Source organism: Amblyomma mixtum, chromosome 1 (assembly GCF_055824585.1).
Source record: "Amblyomma mixtum isolate Tamu chromosome 1, ASM5582458v1, whole genome shotgun sequence".
In the NCBI taxonomy this organism is placed as follows: domain Eukaryota; kingdom Metazoa; phylum Arthropoda; class Arachnida; order Ixodida; family Ixodidae; genus Amblyomma; species Amblyomma mixtum.
Window position 1 is genome coordinate 16,387,144 of NC_143012.1, and position 14,492 is coordinate 16,401,635.

At 50.4% G+C, this 14,492-nt stretch overlaps 1 protein-coding gene across 1 annotated transcript; it reads left to right on the top strand.

The window, feature by feature from the left end:
- Positions 1-10,401: 10,401 nt before the first annotated feature.
- Positions 10,402-13,932, top strand: LOC149365569 (endothelin-converting enzyme 2-like). Its single transcript, XM_089586229.1, has 3 exons — positions 10,402-10,614; positions 11,321-11,877; positions 12,396-13,932. Exons 1-3 carry the CDS (start codon positions 10,402-10,404, stop codon positions 13,930-13,932), a joined length of 2,307 nt encoding a protein of 768 aa, XP_089442355.1.
- Positions 13,933-14,492: the final 560 nt, after the last annotated feature.

Consider the following 14,492-nt stretch of genomic DNA (forward strand, 5'->3'; position numbering starts at 1 on the left):
TTTTTCTAAGAACAAATTCATGGGCACTGCATGTCATCCGTGTAAACCTAATTTTTCCGAGAATCCTTCAGTCAGTCCTTAGCATATATGTACGGGCGGGCATTATGCAGTCCGGGCCTGCTTTGAGCCGCACGTACGCAGGGTTTTACACGGGAAGAGAGGTGGGCGGGGGGGAGGGGTGGGGGGCAGCATTCACTGCCGCAGCTAGGTAGAACGCGACACGTAGAGGTCATGGGTTGGGATTTTTCCGGCGGTAAGTGGTTGTCGTTTCTCCTACTTTCTGTCAAATTATCTGGCCTGGCCGTAATTGCCTTGGGAGAGACGTACTTTGTCCTCGCATCGTGTGTCCACCGTGAGTCCTCTAATTTTCGAAGCTGGTAGCGGCGCGCCCCGTATGTCGGCGCCAGCATCGCGGGAGGCACAGAAAACTTTTGTCAACAGGAAATCGCGCAGGAAGAAAGAGGTGCCGTTGTGGAGGGCTTCGAAATAATTACAGTCACCTGAGGATCTTCAGCGTGCACTGACATCGCGCAGCACACGGGAGCCTTTTGCGTTTCGCCTCCACCGAAACTCGATAGCCGTGGCAGGTATTGCAGGCCGAGTTGTTGAAGGGGCTTTCTCGAAGCCACCTCCTTTCAGAGGAGAAGCGGTGACAGGAATTGAAGCAGGAAGTGGTCAATAGTTTCAGGTTCAGCACAGAACAGGCACAAAAAGGGATACCACCAGACTAGATTTGTAAATGTCGCAATTCGACTGCAGAGTGCGACAACGTGGTCACGGGAAACATTAGACTCGCGAGATCGCCTGTGTGCATGCTACATCTCTGGCATGGTTCCTTCCGCGCTGTGCCCTATATCTACCCACCTCAAAAGGCCAATCAGCAAAATATATTGAGGCACTTACGGTGGCTGCGGTCGTTTTTACAGCGCGCTACATGACAGTGGGACAGCGCCGTCCGGTGTCCTATGCTGTGTATGCCTCCTTTCCTCAGGGTTTATTCTTGCAGTAGTAGTAGTAGCAAAAGCCTTTATTGTACAACAGAGAACTGCAACTCCCCCCGCGGCGCGCGGCTGGCAGTGCAGGGGGTGCCGCTTTAGATGGCCGGCAGGTCTTGAGTCCCGGCGGCCTCTTCAGCCAGTTACAGGAGCTAGAGCTCAGGGTCCGAGCTGCACAACGAGGTCTCCCAGGTTTCCCTACAACTTATGAGCCTCCTCGGGAGAGTACAGGCATTCCTATGTTATGTGGTCGAGGGTCCCTATATATCGCCCTCAAAGGTTACACCTATCGCTCCTGGCCTCGGAGAACATGTGGTTTGCGGATACGTATAGGTTTTCCGACGTTTCCTCGCTACTGCCTCTTTGTTTAATTTCGTGTCTGACAGGGGTAACAGTCTACGATCCAATCTATAATGCTGCGTGATCTCCCCATATTTTAATATGCGCTCTCCGCTCCCTCGGTCATCGAGGGGCCCCGTAGCGGCTCGGCTGTAGAGACTCGAGCCAGCTCGTGGGCCGCCTCGTTTCCAGGGACGGCTGCGTGCGCAGGAGTCCAAACTGTTTGAATTTACCTGTTCTGGTAACTATGTAAACGCTCACTGGGCTCACCACTCTAATAAGTCAGTGGGTCGTTCGGTGCTGTATTACGTCAGCATGACTTGGCGCTTTGCTCGTGGTGCGCGAGCCTACCATCGCTCAGTCACCCGCTGTCGTAGAGAAAATGGGCAGCCCGGAAGAAGTTCTTGGAAGAACAGGTGCGCAAATGTCGCCGCGATGATGATGATGATGAAGAACACATTGAAGCCCAGTATTCGGGAAACTGGTGAGGAGATGGTCGATACCGCTCCTCTTCGGGGCGCCTCAGAATGGTGTCTCCTAATGAGCACTGGAACTCTCATGTGGACGTCCACATGACGTCCAAGGGAGTTTTAGTGCTCATAGGGCTGTGACACCACGTGAATGGTGCGCGCCCGTGAACGCATTGAAGTTGTCAACGGCGACAGCAATCTGACGTACGAGCCCGTGATGCCGAGAATATGAGACAACAGTACCTTGGTCAGGAAGCTCGCGCCCGCGAAGGTGAAGCTGCCTGGAGCAAGAGACACTAGGCGAGCCACGATGGTTCGCCTATAGTGTTCGCCTAATGTTCGCCTAGGTTCGTCTATAGGCGCAACGACAGCAGGCTTTGCGCCTGCGATCTGCCAAAATGCTCCCAAAAATGCTGCGCCTTGCAGTACGCCTTATCATCTCAATCATCAGTAGCACCAAAGTGACGCTGCATTTCGCAACCAGCAAGCTGGCGCTGAAATTCTCAGCGCCGTTTATAATCGCTTTATTCTTTTCGGCGAGCGTTTTTTTTTTTTATTGGACAAGTGTGCCACAAGGCGTATGTTTAAAAAGGGGGATTGGGGATATCTGAGAAGGCTGGAAGAAGGAGTGCAGGCCAGTTTCGCTGAGAAAGCCGCAAAGTTGGTCGAGACACCGACTGTTCATTGTCCACATTTCGTACTCACCATCGCGGTTCTACCGCAAGCCCGCTTCCCTGAGGGAGGGTTTGCGCACAGAAGCCGTCGCTGGGCGTGTCCACAACAAGTGACGCACGGCACACACGTCCGGCGAAACGTTACAGTGAGAACACTTGGCAGCCGTTGTCAATGCCACGCGCTGGACAAGCGAAGATTTTCAACGCGAAGTTATTTGTGAACGTAATTTTTTCGCGTATTGTAAGACTGCACCACAACAATCAGTATACCCTCAGAACCCTCCTGGGGACGCTTATAGTTTTCTGCTATTCATTGTCAGAAACACACCCCTTTGGCTTCCTGTGACATTCTTAAGTACTCGGTGCGAGCGCGGGACAAACTTTCAAAACGAGACTTTGCTACCGATCGGAAGATCAGTCCATTTTCATCAATATTTTCATAACAGCATCTCACAATATTCCACAGCTGACTCGCATTTATTGTCGAGAATGCATTTTATTAATTTTATATGGCAGTCATGTAACTACTCGATGCGAGCTCAGGACAAACTTCAAAAAGCAAGATTTTTCTACGTAACGGAAGGTCAGACCATCCTATGAATATGCTCATAATAATATCTTAAATTGATTGGTGTGAAACATTTTATTCGTCGGAAAGACCTTGGTGCTAAGAGGTCACGTTAAGTGGTCGAGAGTACATAGGCCTCGACGACTTTGCCAGCCCACTCCACCGCCAGAACTTGCGTTCTGGGGTTAGAGCTATCCAGCACGGTCTCCCACAGCTCGAGAGAAGGAGCTGTAACTATAGATTACCCGGAGGTGGCTCTATTTTTCAATCCCATAGGATATGATGGTAGTTGGCTCGTTGGCTGCAGCGTTTACAGTTCGGGTTGTATAGAACAGGATAAATATGAGCGAGGAGTGATTGGGCGCATATCGATCTCGTCTGTAGACGACGCCACGTAACCCCTTGTTCTTTATTCAGGCTTTCTTCCGGAAGGGGGAAAGTTCTCCTCTCTAGTTTAAATGATTGGTTAGATCAATACTCCGCAAGTGTCTCACAATTAAAAGTGATGTCCAACAAGCTGGACTTGGTTGCACTTCATCCTTATTATCTTTATCTTCAGCAGTACACCATGTATATTTGCTGGCTAGCATATATCCGAGTGCCTCTTCCTGCTAAGCCTTAAAGAGTTGTGATGTGCTATCGCTCAGTCGGGACGGACAGTATGGCGTACAGTCGTGATCAGTATGAAAGGGAACAATGTTTGAGCCTTCGTTTCCTCCATAATTATGTGCGAAAAGCAGTTTTTTTTTCTGATTCCTATACTTACGTCTTGCAGCACAATATCCAAAAGTCATTTTAGTGGAGAAATAACCAGAAAAGTCGCAATTTTGTACAAGAAGTTTGATCCCTTTCATAAACCCCACGACTGTACGTCGTTCCACATCTGAAGCCACAGACAGAGGTTGCCGTGAACTACATATGCTCGCTGCCTTCACGCCGGACCAATACGATGGGACTCTGGCAGCGAGTTATCTTTGGTCCAAGCGAAAATACGCTAGTTTAGCCAGGTATACTGACTAAAGGCGGATGCTGGTCTACCCTCCTGATTTTTTAGCTCTCTTACGAAGCTTACCCGTCGCTGATGAAGGTGCCAGTGTGTCCCCACGACTGTCATCGATTTTCTCATCTGGCATCGGTTCGGAGCGACGACGACGATGTGGGCGTGTCTACGCACAAAAGCCAGCGGGAACGCCTACTCTGCCACCGCGCAGCACCCGCTGTCGACGCAAAAACAGAGCTCAACGTTCGTACATGCCGTATTAGCGCGGGTATAACGATGCGCGCTTCGATTCTCTACATTCAGCTTCCCATCAAGCCGTTGATGGGTGCTTGCGGCAAAAAACAAACAAAAAAAAAACAATTAAACAGACAGGTTTAGTGTTTGGAATTCTCACCATAGAGCATCCATATATTTGAAAGGGCGATAGTAAACTGCGGGTTAAGAGAGATGAAGCGGCAGTAAAGAGAGAGGTTCACCTCGAGCTGCCAGAGTATTCATTATAAGGAACTACACTCCTACCAGAAGTAAGCCGTCCTTTAGAGTACTCCCTTAATGAAAGGGAGTGCACTAGAGGACGGCTTACCCTTTTTTTTACTCTAATACAGGCGTATTTCTGTTTAGGGTGTAGGGACAGCACCCAGCCAGTTTCGCTAAGCCTAGCGGCCTATAGCATTTCAAGGGCACCATTTCAACGGCAGTCTTTCTTTCTTACGCCTCGGATTACGTCAGCGCACTAATTTTTAATGTTCAAAGCCATGCGCCACATGGTGGTAGCCACTGGAACTAGAAGTGTTTGTCTCGAATTCCTGGTAAGGACGGAGCGTAGAAACGCTTGTCGCATTAGAATCGAAGGGCATTTGGCCACTCACACAGTGAGAGGTCGTTTGATTCCTGCCACTTGGAGAATCAAACACTTAGAGATCTGAGGGAACCACAAAACAGATCACACTTATAGACTGCCGACAGCGGTACACAGGTTTCTTAATAACATGGGGTCAGGCTTACGCAGGGCGGACGCCGCGTAAGGGGATGCACGCGTTTAGGTGGTTCTTAAACGCGCATTTATACGGTACGCAGAGCCGACTCAAGCAATCCCTGGCTGTCTTTTTCATCGCGCACGCATACTTGCACGCGTTTCTGCCTGCACGCGTTTCTGCCTGCACGCGTTCGGACGGGAGACGAATTGGACAAAAGAAACGAGATCTGACTAATCCACTTTGCCTTTCTATCTATGGGGTATGCGGCTGTTGCAGTGAGTTTTTTTTTATTTGATCATCTGCCTTCCGTAAAGTTCCTGTGAGCTGACACGTATATGCAGCGTATCTGCGATTTGAATGTATGCAGATGACTCCGCTTGCGTGGAGTATTGGACACACACGTATGCGGTGGGCGTGGCTAGACTTCAGGTTGAGATAAGAGAACACCCGCATCGGCACCTCCCCTCGCTGCATGCCCGCTCGCACGGAGCGGACGTCTCCTTCTCATTGTCAGTTAGAGATTGATTTAAGAGGGTCGCCTCTGCACACCTATAGGTAGGTAGTGTGCTGGGACTCCGGGTGGGTGGCGGGGGGGCCTTTATCAGACAATAGATGGCGACATCGAAGGAGTCGCGCTTTTGGTCGGTACAATGGGGAGAGTGATGCAGGATTCCCCCAACTCAGGGTGTGGAAGAACGTCTCGAAGGGATCGAGGGATCAGAAGCAGCACACAACAGGCGTTGCGTCCTGTGGGTTTCTCCCCACGTGTTAGATCGAAGCTTAAATGAGAATACGCTGGCGTGGCAGTGTTCGGCCGCTACCTACTTTGTGCAACATTGAAATGGCGTACGTTTGAGCAGACAAGCTGCGGCTGGAGGAATTGAGAGCGAAAAAGACCAGCAGCCGAACAGAACAGAAAAAGTAAAAGTGGAGGTGGGTCCGTTAGATTAAGATGTGGTTTGGTATAGCTCTGCTACTATATATTCTATGTTTTCATTTGAATGTAACGTATTTCAGTTTTACGAAATGTTAGATGAAAAAGTTACAGGCCAGAGGCAAAACTTTTTGAACATCCATTGCATCTCTAGAAGCACTCAACCATCACTGGGATTCTTGCCACGCTCGTCCAGTCATTGCTGCCTGGCGAAGCTGTAAAGTTGATACTCCCTTGGGCAGTGTACGTTGGCTCGCGCGAGAAGAAAATTCACCGCCTGCACACAGTGCCATACGGGTGAATTGCATGTCAGGTTCAATGCACTTCCCTGCAATCATCTATGCCTTGCACAAGCCGGGCTGCAACCGTCATCCCAGCAAATTTGATAACCTCATCACTCTACCTGGGTGTCTGCCTTCCTCGCCACACACTTTTCTTTCCTTGGTATTCACCACGTAATTCGTACAGACCACTGTCTGTCAAACGCATATTATGTAGCCCATTTTCACGCTCTTAACTTCAGCCAAGATGTAACCAATACGCATGAGTTCTTCTATACGCATTCCCCAATGAAATATGCAGACCCAAGCGCGAGAAATATGCACCGACAGTGTTCATTCTGCTCTTTATAGATGTTTTTTTTTTTCGGCTTGAATTAGAAGACATGTGACTTTTCTTGCTCTAACGCCATTCATATCCAGTGGAGTAGAAACTTCCGGACGACTTCCTTTTCCACGACAGTTTACACGGATGGCCAGTCGTGGTTGGCGGCCCTTATTCGGTTGATATCCGTTCATGCATCGTCTAAATAAACTCCACATGAATGAGAGAAGGGGGGGGGGGCAGAGCTGTAAGGACCAGTTGAGACCTCGAGACTCAACGTGCCGTGTTAGGATGCGTTATCAACAATACGAATAAAAAGCAAAAGGCATAGACAAAAGTTGAATCAACAAATCCGGCCACCGCACAAGGAAGGAAGCTACTCTCCGCTACTGCATGCCCAACACTCATAGCTGGCGCAAACTAGCAAGCGATAATCGGCGTGTTTTGCGTGCGCCTCTAATTACAGCGCCGAACTCCCACGTCGGCGGAAGCGCACAAACACAAAGGACAGGCGGGATCCCCCGCACTCTCTCTGTGGACTACGCAAATGATACGCCCGCCAAACGCGAGCGCTTACAGGGAAAAGCGAGAGAGAAGCTCGTTTGGCGGCGCCACTGCTGCTGCTACTGTAGCGCCGATAGTCGGTTTTCTTTTGCTTTTGAAAAGCTGCAAGCCTGCTGCTAGTTGTCGGTTCTCAATCTGGCTTCGTCCTCACCAGAGGGCGTGAGAGGGCGGGTGGAAGATTACCCTGCCACTTCTTCTGTCCGCTTCTGGTGCGTAAGCATCGACTCGAGGTGTTAGTTTGTGAACGAGAGATTCGTAGAAGGGGGTATAAAGGGTGGGGGAGGTGGGGTTCAGTTTTGTTTTCACGCTATTCTAATCTCTATAGCCATAGAGCCGCGTTTTGGCCGTTGCGAACTCTCAAAGCGCAGATTGCTCTTACAATTAGACCAAGTTGCTCCCCCCCCTCCCCGTCTGTTCATTCCTCCTCACATCATCTTATACTCCCTGTTTACTGCAAAGAACAAAACTCCCCCCCCCCTCCCTCTTTCTCCTATTCTTTCCTACTCCGACTCTCCGGAAGAGCCGAGCGTTCCCCGAGCAAGGCTTTAATTTACTAACGGTTCCGTGGCTTCTGCCTTTAGCTGTCTGCTAGAAAACGCCAACAGCAGATGATAAACAAAACGAAGCTTCCGGTTAGGCGAAACAACAGCGCCTCACTGCGGTGTACAACATACACTGCAGGATGTGCCGTTGCTTTGAGCAGTGGGCGGCGAGCAGCGATGGAGATAAGACTGTTTGAAAAGCGTGCTGCATATGTAGATGCTCGCGATTCGGTTTTGTTTCGCGTGTGCTTGATACGCGACTGTGAGGGACAGCAGAGATGAAAGTGAGCGTTTCGGTTCTGAGTGTATGCACAGAGCGAAGGAAGAGAAGGTAGCAATGCCTAGCGGCCTAGCTCGAGTCAGTTCTATGTAGGCAAGCATACTGTACGGTTCCGTCCAGAGGGCGCTGCCTCTTTTACGTATATACGGAGCGGAGAGCTCTCTCCGCCCGCCGAGCGATGTAGTGCACAGTGAAGATTAATCGCTGTGAATGAGGCCAGCTGGAGTGCATCGAATGTGAAAGGGTGCCGGATTTTCGGGTAGTAGGACATACTGCAGCGAGAAGTTCACAGAGGCGACAATTAAAAAAAAAGAAACGCCTGAGTTGCAAGTTCTGCCTGTGGCGAGCAAAAGACGTGGTTTCATATTTATCTCATCCGAATGAAGAGACTAAACATGAATGACCAGGAACTTTGCTTCGTCGCCCTATCTCCTTCTCCAACCATTTCTATTTTCTTTATGGCCATTGTTACGTGCCACACTTTCGTCGAAGAAAGCGGTTTCCGTATAAGCGTTGTTCGTTATAACCGAAAACTCCGCCGTTAATCTACTAGCTTATGCAAATGTTGTCCATGCGGACCTGAAAATGTGCGCTGCCGGGAATGTGCCATCTATGAAGTCACGTGATCCGGGCGTGGTCATGTGACAGTGAGTTCTCTCATAATTGCGATGGGTGTGAGGTGAAGCTGTCGCTAATTACGTATGCGCCTTGGAAACGTGATAACAGTACCTGAAAAACAGACACTTATCTCTGTAGGACGCAAAAAGAGGCTGTTCATAAAAGCGTAAGCGTTACCTGTCGGGCGTTGCTCGCGAAGAGAGCAGCGCAGGACATCTCAGAGCTGAGTAAAGCTGCGACGCTTCGCGCTCACGCTGGCGTCGTGTTATTTTTTTTTTTTCATCTTCCCATTTTACTTCGCGAGGACGTCCTCATATCATGCGGCCGCGTGACTGCTTTTTCTTCCAGCAATTGTTCACAAGCAGACATCGCACAACATTTTGGAGAAATCTTTATTTTCCTTACCTTGCTGCGAAACTTTCCGCAGAAGCAACACATTAAAAGCCAGCAGCTGCTGATTGACACGAAATTTTCAGTTCCCACTAATTTTCGCGATGCCTGTGGCAGTTAGTCAAATGAACTGCTCAAACTGGCTGCAAACTGGCGCTTGCTGCGCTGTTTCTCTCTGTAAGCGGTGGTTACCAGGTGAACCGAGCAAGCATGCGAACGACGCAATGTCTGCTACTGGACGATGTACTTTGGACACTTTGTGTTTTGGACTCTTACGTTGCTTGTGATTGTATGTGTGCGCATCGGGCGAAATCTGTCGCCGTAATGTTTTTCTGTTTTGTAGAGGGACGGCTGTCCCTTTTATGCTCCTGGGTCCAAATAAACTTCTGGTTTGGTTTGGTTTATGGGGTTTAACGTCCAAAAGTGGCTAAGGCTATGAGAGACGCCGTAGTGGAGGGCTCCGGAAATTTCGACCACCTGGCGTTCTTTAACGTGCACTGACATCGCACAGTACACGGGCCTCTAGAATTTCTCCTCCTTCGAAATTCAACCACTTCTCTTCAGGTGAAAAAAAAAAAAAATGTCATAGTCTGGCATTTTCCTTCCTTACAAATTAACTCTCGGAACTTGTGGCCTGTGACATTTCCTTATCCTTCTCCTGTTTGACTCGCCAAGCCGGCAAGCGCTGCGAACTTGTTTTGAACTGCTCACTTACACACCCTCCTCACATGCCCCACCTTCCCTCATCCCCCATCACCAACCGCGGCGGAGTCTTACTGGGAGTCTCTTCTGACCAGCTCGTCCGCTCAAGACCAGCGCCGGATCATCTCCAGCGCTCACAGTAGGATTGCGTTCCAGGGGCTATCCTTCGCGTTGTAAGGGTGCCTCCTCCTCACATTGAGGAGGCATCCAAGTGCCATGTAGGGGGCTTCGCCCCCACGATTTACATCATTGGCAATAAAAGTTTCCACCACCACCACCAGACATAAAGCAGCAGACAACAACGGAAGCATTTCCTGCGGTATTCTATTGAGGGAAACGGTTTCTTCAGGCGTTACAGAGGCTGCATGATTTACAACTATTCTCTGTGGAGCTTTTTTTTTCTTTCTAATTGGTCTTACTTAAATTTAAGTTTCTTAATTTTTTTTTGGTACTTGAGAGTTTTACTACAAAGAGCCGAAAGACTTTAGCCGAAAGACTCACCACGCCTCTTCCCGCTCGGGACAGCTTGGCCGGTGATAATTCGACGTTATTTTCTGACTTTTATAAAACAAGTATAAAGCAGAAGAAGATTTCACTTCATAAAAACCAAATTTAATTTCGCGCTCGTGGCAGTAACGTTAAGCTTCTTCATCATCACCACCACGCGCAAACTGCGTGACCCGCGCGATCCACGCGCTCCAGCTCAGAAGAAGAGGACAGTTGCTTCCAGGCCCAGAGAGACGAGATGAAGGTCGTCGAGGAAATGCTCAGTCCAGAGAGCGGGGGCTGCACGTCCGAGACGCTGGGCTACTTGCAGTGGCCACGCGACGCGTTGCCGCCGTCGCCCGCTCCGCAGAGCGGCCCGCCCTCGCCGTTCCCGAACCCAGGCGCCCTGGTGGTCGAATCGCCCGGGTCGTCCAAGCTGTCGCCGGGATTCTCGGCCGCCCGCTCGACGCAGGTCAGTGCCCGCGTGTACTCGCACATCGAGCCTTTCTGCCTGTTGCTGCGGCGACCTCTTTCAAAGCGGCGCAAAATGCTTAATAAGTGAGGCCCATTTTTCGTCTTTGCTTTCGAAAGACGCATTGAAACTCCGACGCCATTGAGACTCATGCCTTTGAAACGTTCGCGTTGGTCTTTCCAAGCTGGTCTTTAATGCAGTGCAACGTTCTGAAAGCTTTTTTATCTTCGAATTTTGTTGCTGCTAAAGTTTCTAACATACATAACGAGGCAATGAGATCAAAGCATTTGCGGTTCCGTGAGCACTAACGTCCAGTATCCGTGGATTCGCCTATATGCATCGATAATCGGTAGCTAATACTACTGTTTCTACTACGCAAAAGTGAAGGGGACGAAGAAGGGCGCACGTAAGACACGCACAAGCGACTCTGCAACTGCGCTTGTGCATGTTGTAAATGTACCCTTCTTCGACCTTATTCTCTTTGCGCAGCAGAAACATTACGTCTAAAAGAACCAAAGAACTCGACAATACTAATAGTAACGCTTAACGACGTCATCACGATCATATCCGCAAAAATGGCGAAGAGCTAGAAAGTTCATTGATGTTCCATCAGCAGCAGTAGTTTGGAAGTACCTAACTGTGGTCAAGAGTAGCGTCTGTGGCGGATTGTGGCCCCCTCCATGACACTCTACTGTCCACATCGCAGAGAACAACCCGCGCACCACCGGACACTATCGAGAGTTTCTTCTTTGCGGCCACCTGCGCCGTACTGCTGCTTCTGGCCATCGCCTTCGTCACCATGTACATCGTCAATGTCATCCACCTACGGTCCATAAGCCAGCTGGTCTCTGTGAAGCACAAGGCCTGCCCTTCCCAGGAATGCCAGCGGCACGCTCGCCTGCTCATCGGCGGTCTCAACCGAAGCCTAGATCCGTGCCACGACTTCGGCGCCTACGTCTGCTCAGCCTGGAAACCCAAGGGCCGCTCTCCGGAAGGCCATTCGAACGACTTCCACTCGCAGCTGAATGACGTCGTGACCTCGTGGCTCAAGGGTCTGGAAGACCTCTTGATCGCGGGCGTCGACGAGGTGAAATTGGCGAACAAGCCGCTCGCTCTGCTGCGCAACTGTCGCGTGCGACGTCGGGCAACCGGTGTCGACCTAGAAGACTTCCGGGAGTTCATGAGCCTGCTGGGCCTGTGCTGGCCACATGACACCTGCTGCGACGTGAGCGCCTTGGGCGTCCTGTTGGGCCTTGTATACAGGTATGCGTGCGTTGTTGGTATAACAGAAGTGGCGTTTAGTGCCTTCCTTTTAGTTTTTGAAATTACGCGACTCATTTTCCTTCGCTGAAACGTCGAAAAACAAAGTTGTTTTTCGGCAATGATGGTCGTATGTGCATGTTTAGATTCACGTCAGGCACGGGCAGAAGATAAAAACATTAAAAATTTTAGCTAATTCTGTTGGGTAGGTATAAGTCGCGCTATCCACCGAACCCAATTTCACTTTCTTGGGCAACAATTTTCAGATAAATCATTTTCAGAAGCACCAAGAACAGTCAATTGCCATGAAGGCTTTTGAACTTAGCTTTCGTGATCGTATAAATACTTTCTTGAGCCTTGTACATGGGGTCTCCTATAACACCAGCTACAGAACAGTATTTTCTTTCTCGTACGTTGTTTACAGAGTTAGTTCCTTTCGCTAGTTGCCAGTGATCTATACAAGAGGTGCTGTTTTTTTTTCTGATGCTGAGTCCACGGCGACGCCATTTGGCGCGTCGCAGGTGGGACGTGTGCTTCTGGTTGCGCCTCCGTGTGCTGCGGGACTCCAAGTTAAACGGAAGCGGACGTCGCCTGACACTCTATCCTGGCCCCAGGGCTTTCGTAGAGCGCTTCGCGGCCAGACACACCTACGTGGTGTTGAAGGGCAACTACGTTGACTACTGGACGGGGCATCTCGACGCGCTGCTGCAAGACACGTCGATGTCTTCGCGGCCTCCAGCAGTTCGAGAGGACATCGAGCGCTTCATGAAGGCCGAACACGTTATCGCCACCGCACTCTACAACAGCGTAGCGAAGGGCACCTGGGAGCCGATGGAGGTACCTCTCTCGGACATCGGTAACTACACGGGCAACGTGTCTTCGAAGGACTGGCTGGACAAGATAAACGCCAACGTCGTGGACGAGACTGCAGTGCCGTTTACGGAGAACGAGCCAGTTCTGGTTACTGACGTGTCTGTCCTGGAGGCCATCGAAAAGATATTCGGCACCTTCAAAGACCGCGAGATTGTCGCTCACCTATCGTGGCAGTTCGTCCAGGAATTCGGTGCAGTTGTCGACCCCGCCCTGGAAGGACTGTTCAGGGACGATGGGTACAAGCTATTCTGCGCCGGGCAAGTCGAACTGGTCTATGCTCCTCTTACAGAGATGTTGCACTGGAGGCTTCAAGTTACGCATGATGAGAGGCGATATATAGACGGCAAGCTTGAGCGTCTAGTACAGAGGGCGACTGATATGATAAAGTCCCTCTGGTGGCTTGACTCCAGGGAGAAGCACGCGGCCTCTGAGAAGCTACGGAGCCTGAGAGTCCGTATGAGTCCTTCGGAACAAGTGGAGCAAGAACTCGAACGCTTGTACCACGACTTCCCCAATGGCACAGACTCGGACGAGTCCTTCGTGAAGTTGTGGCTGAAGACCCGCGGGGCGTTCAGTCGGCTCGCGTCTCACCGCATCAGCGACAGGGCTGCGCGGTTCGGTCCGACGCTGTCCCCGCTGATGATCGCCTACGACTACGTGGAAAACGCCGTGAACGTCGCCGCTGCTTCCCTAACTAGTCCGCTTTACTACTTCAACTCCACTCCCGCCATGTTTTACGGCGGGATCGGCTTCTACTTCGCCGCGGAAGCGATGCGGGCCTTGGACTGGACCGGTCTTCAGATCGGTGCTAATGGTCACATAGAGTCGCCCTCCTGGATGTCCAATGCCACTCGCCAGGTCATGGAAAGCAGGCTGAGCTGTCCCACCGCGGGTGTGCCAAACGAGGCGCTGCTTCCGTACCTTCCTGCTCTGGAGGTCGTAAGGAAGGCCTTCTTCGAAGACACGGAGACGTCGGACTACCGCCTGGAGGTGACCGGCGACCTGAACGAAGTGAAGGCTTTCTTCATGACTCTTTGTCGTGTGGTGTGTGCCAACCCGCCGTGGGGACGAGCGGCTGCCGATTGCAATGCCATCCTGAAGAACTCTCGCGACTTCGCCGTGGCGTACCGTTGCCAGAAGGATTCGCCCATGAACCCGTCGATGAAGTGCGGTTACTTCAGCTAGCATAACCTCTGCTATGGTGCTACTTTATTGGTTATTTTCCTTTGCGTACGAGTGTTTCCGGTCCAAGTTAATTATTTTTATTGTCATATGTCATATTTGGTTTAATGCAACCTGAACAGCCGTAATAGTGTGGTCTTATTAGAGAACTCGCATATATTTTTCTGGCCTCCAAGCTTTTCAGCCATCCCGAGGCCTTTCTCGAGTCGTCAGTCCTTGGCGCATAGACTCAATACTCGGATATTGGTATCGGAAGATGCTCGACGTTTGTGCGATGTGATATTTTCGTGCTTTCGAATTCAGCAACGATTCTGTGTACAGGGGCTTCGATTGAGGTTAGCCATAGAAAAGATAGCGTTTGATGAACGTGTAATGAATGATGTGCGCTGTGTTTTCAAAGAAGGATGCTCGCTGTATTCGACGAAGCAGTACCGGATAAAAGACTTCCTTGACTTTCCGATTATTTGTAGGTTAGCTCAGTAGCGGGAAATATATTTGCCGAGCTGCACTTTTGGCTATGGGGCACATTACAGCGCAGGTGCTCGGTGGTAATTTTTACTACT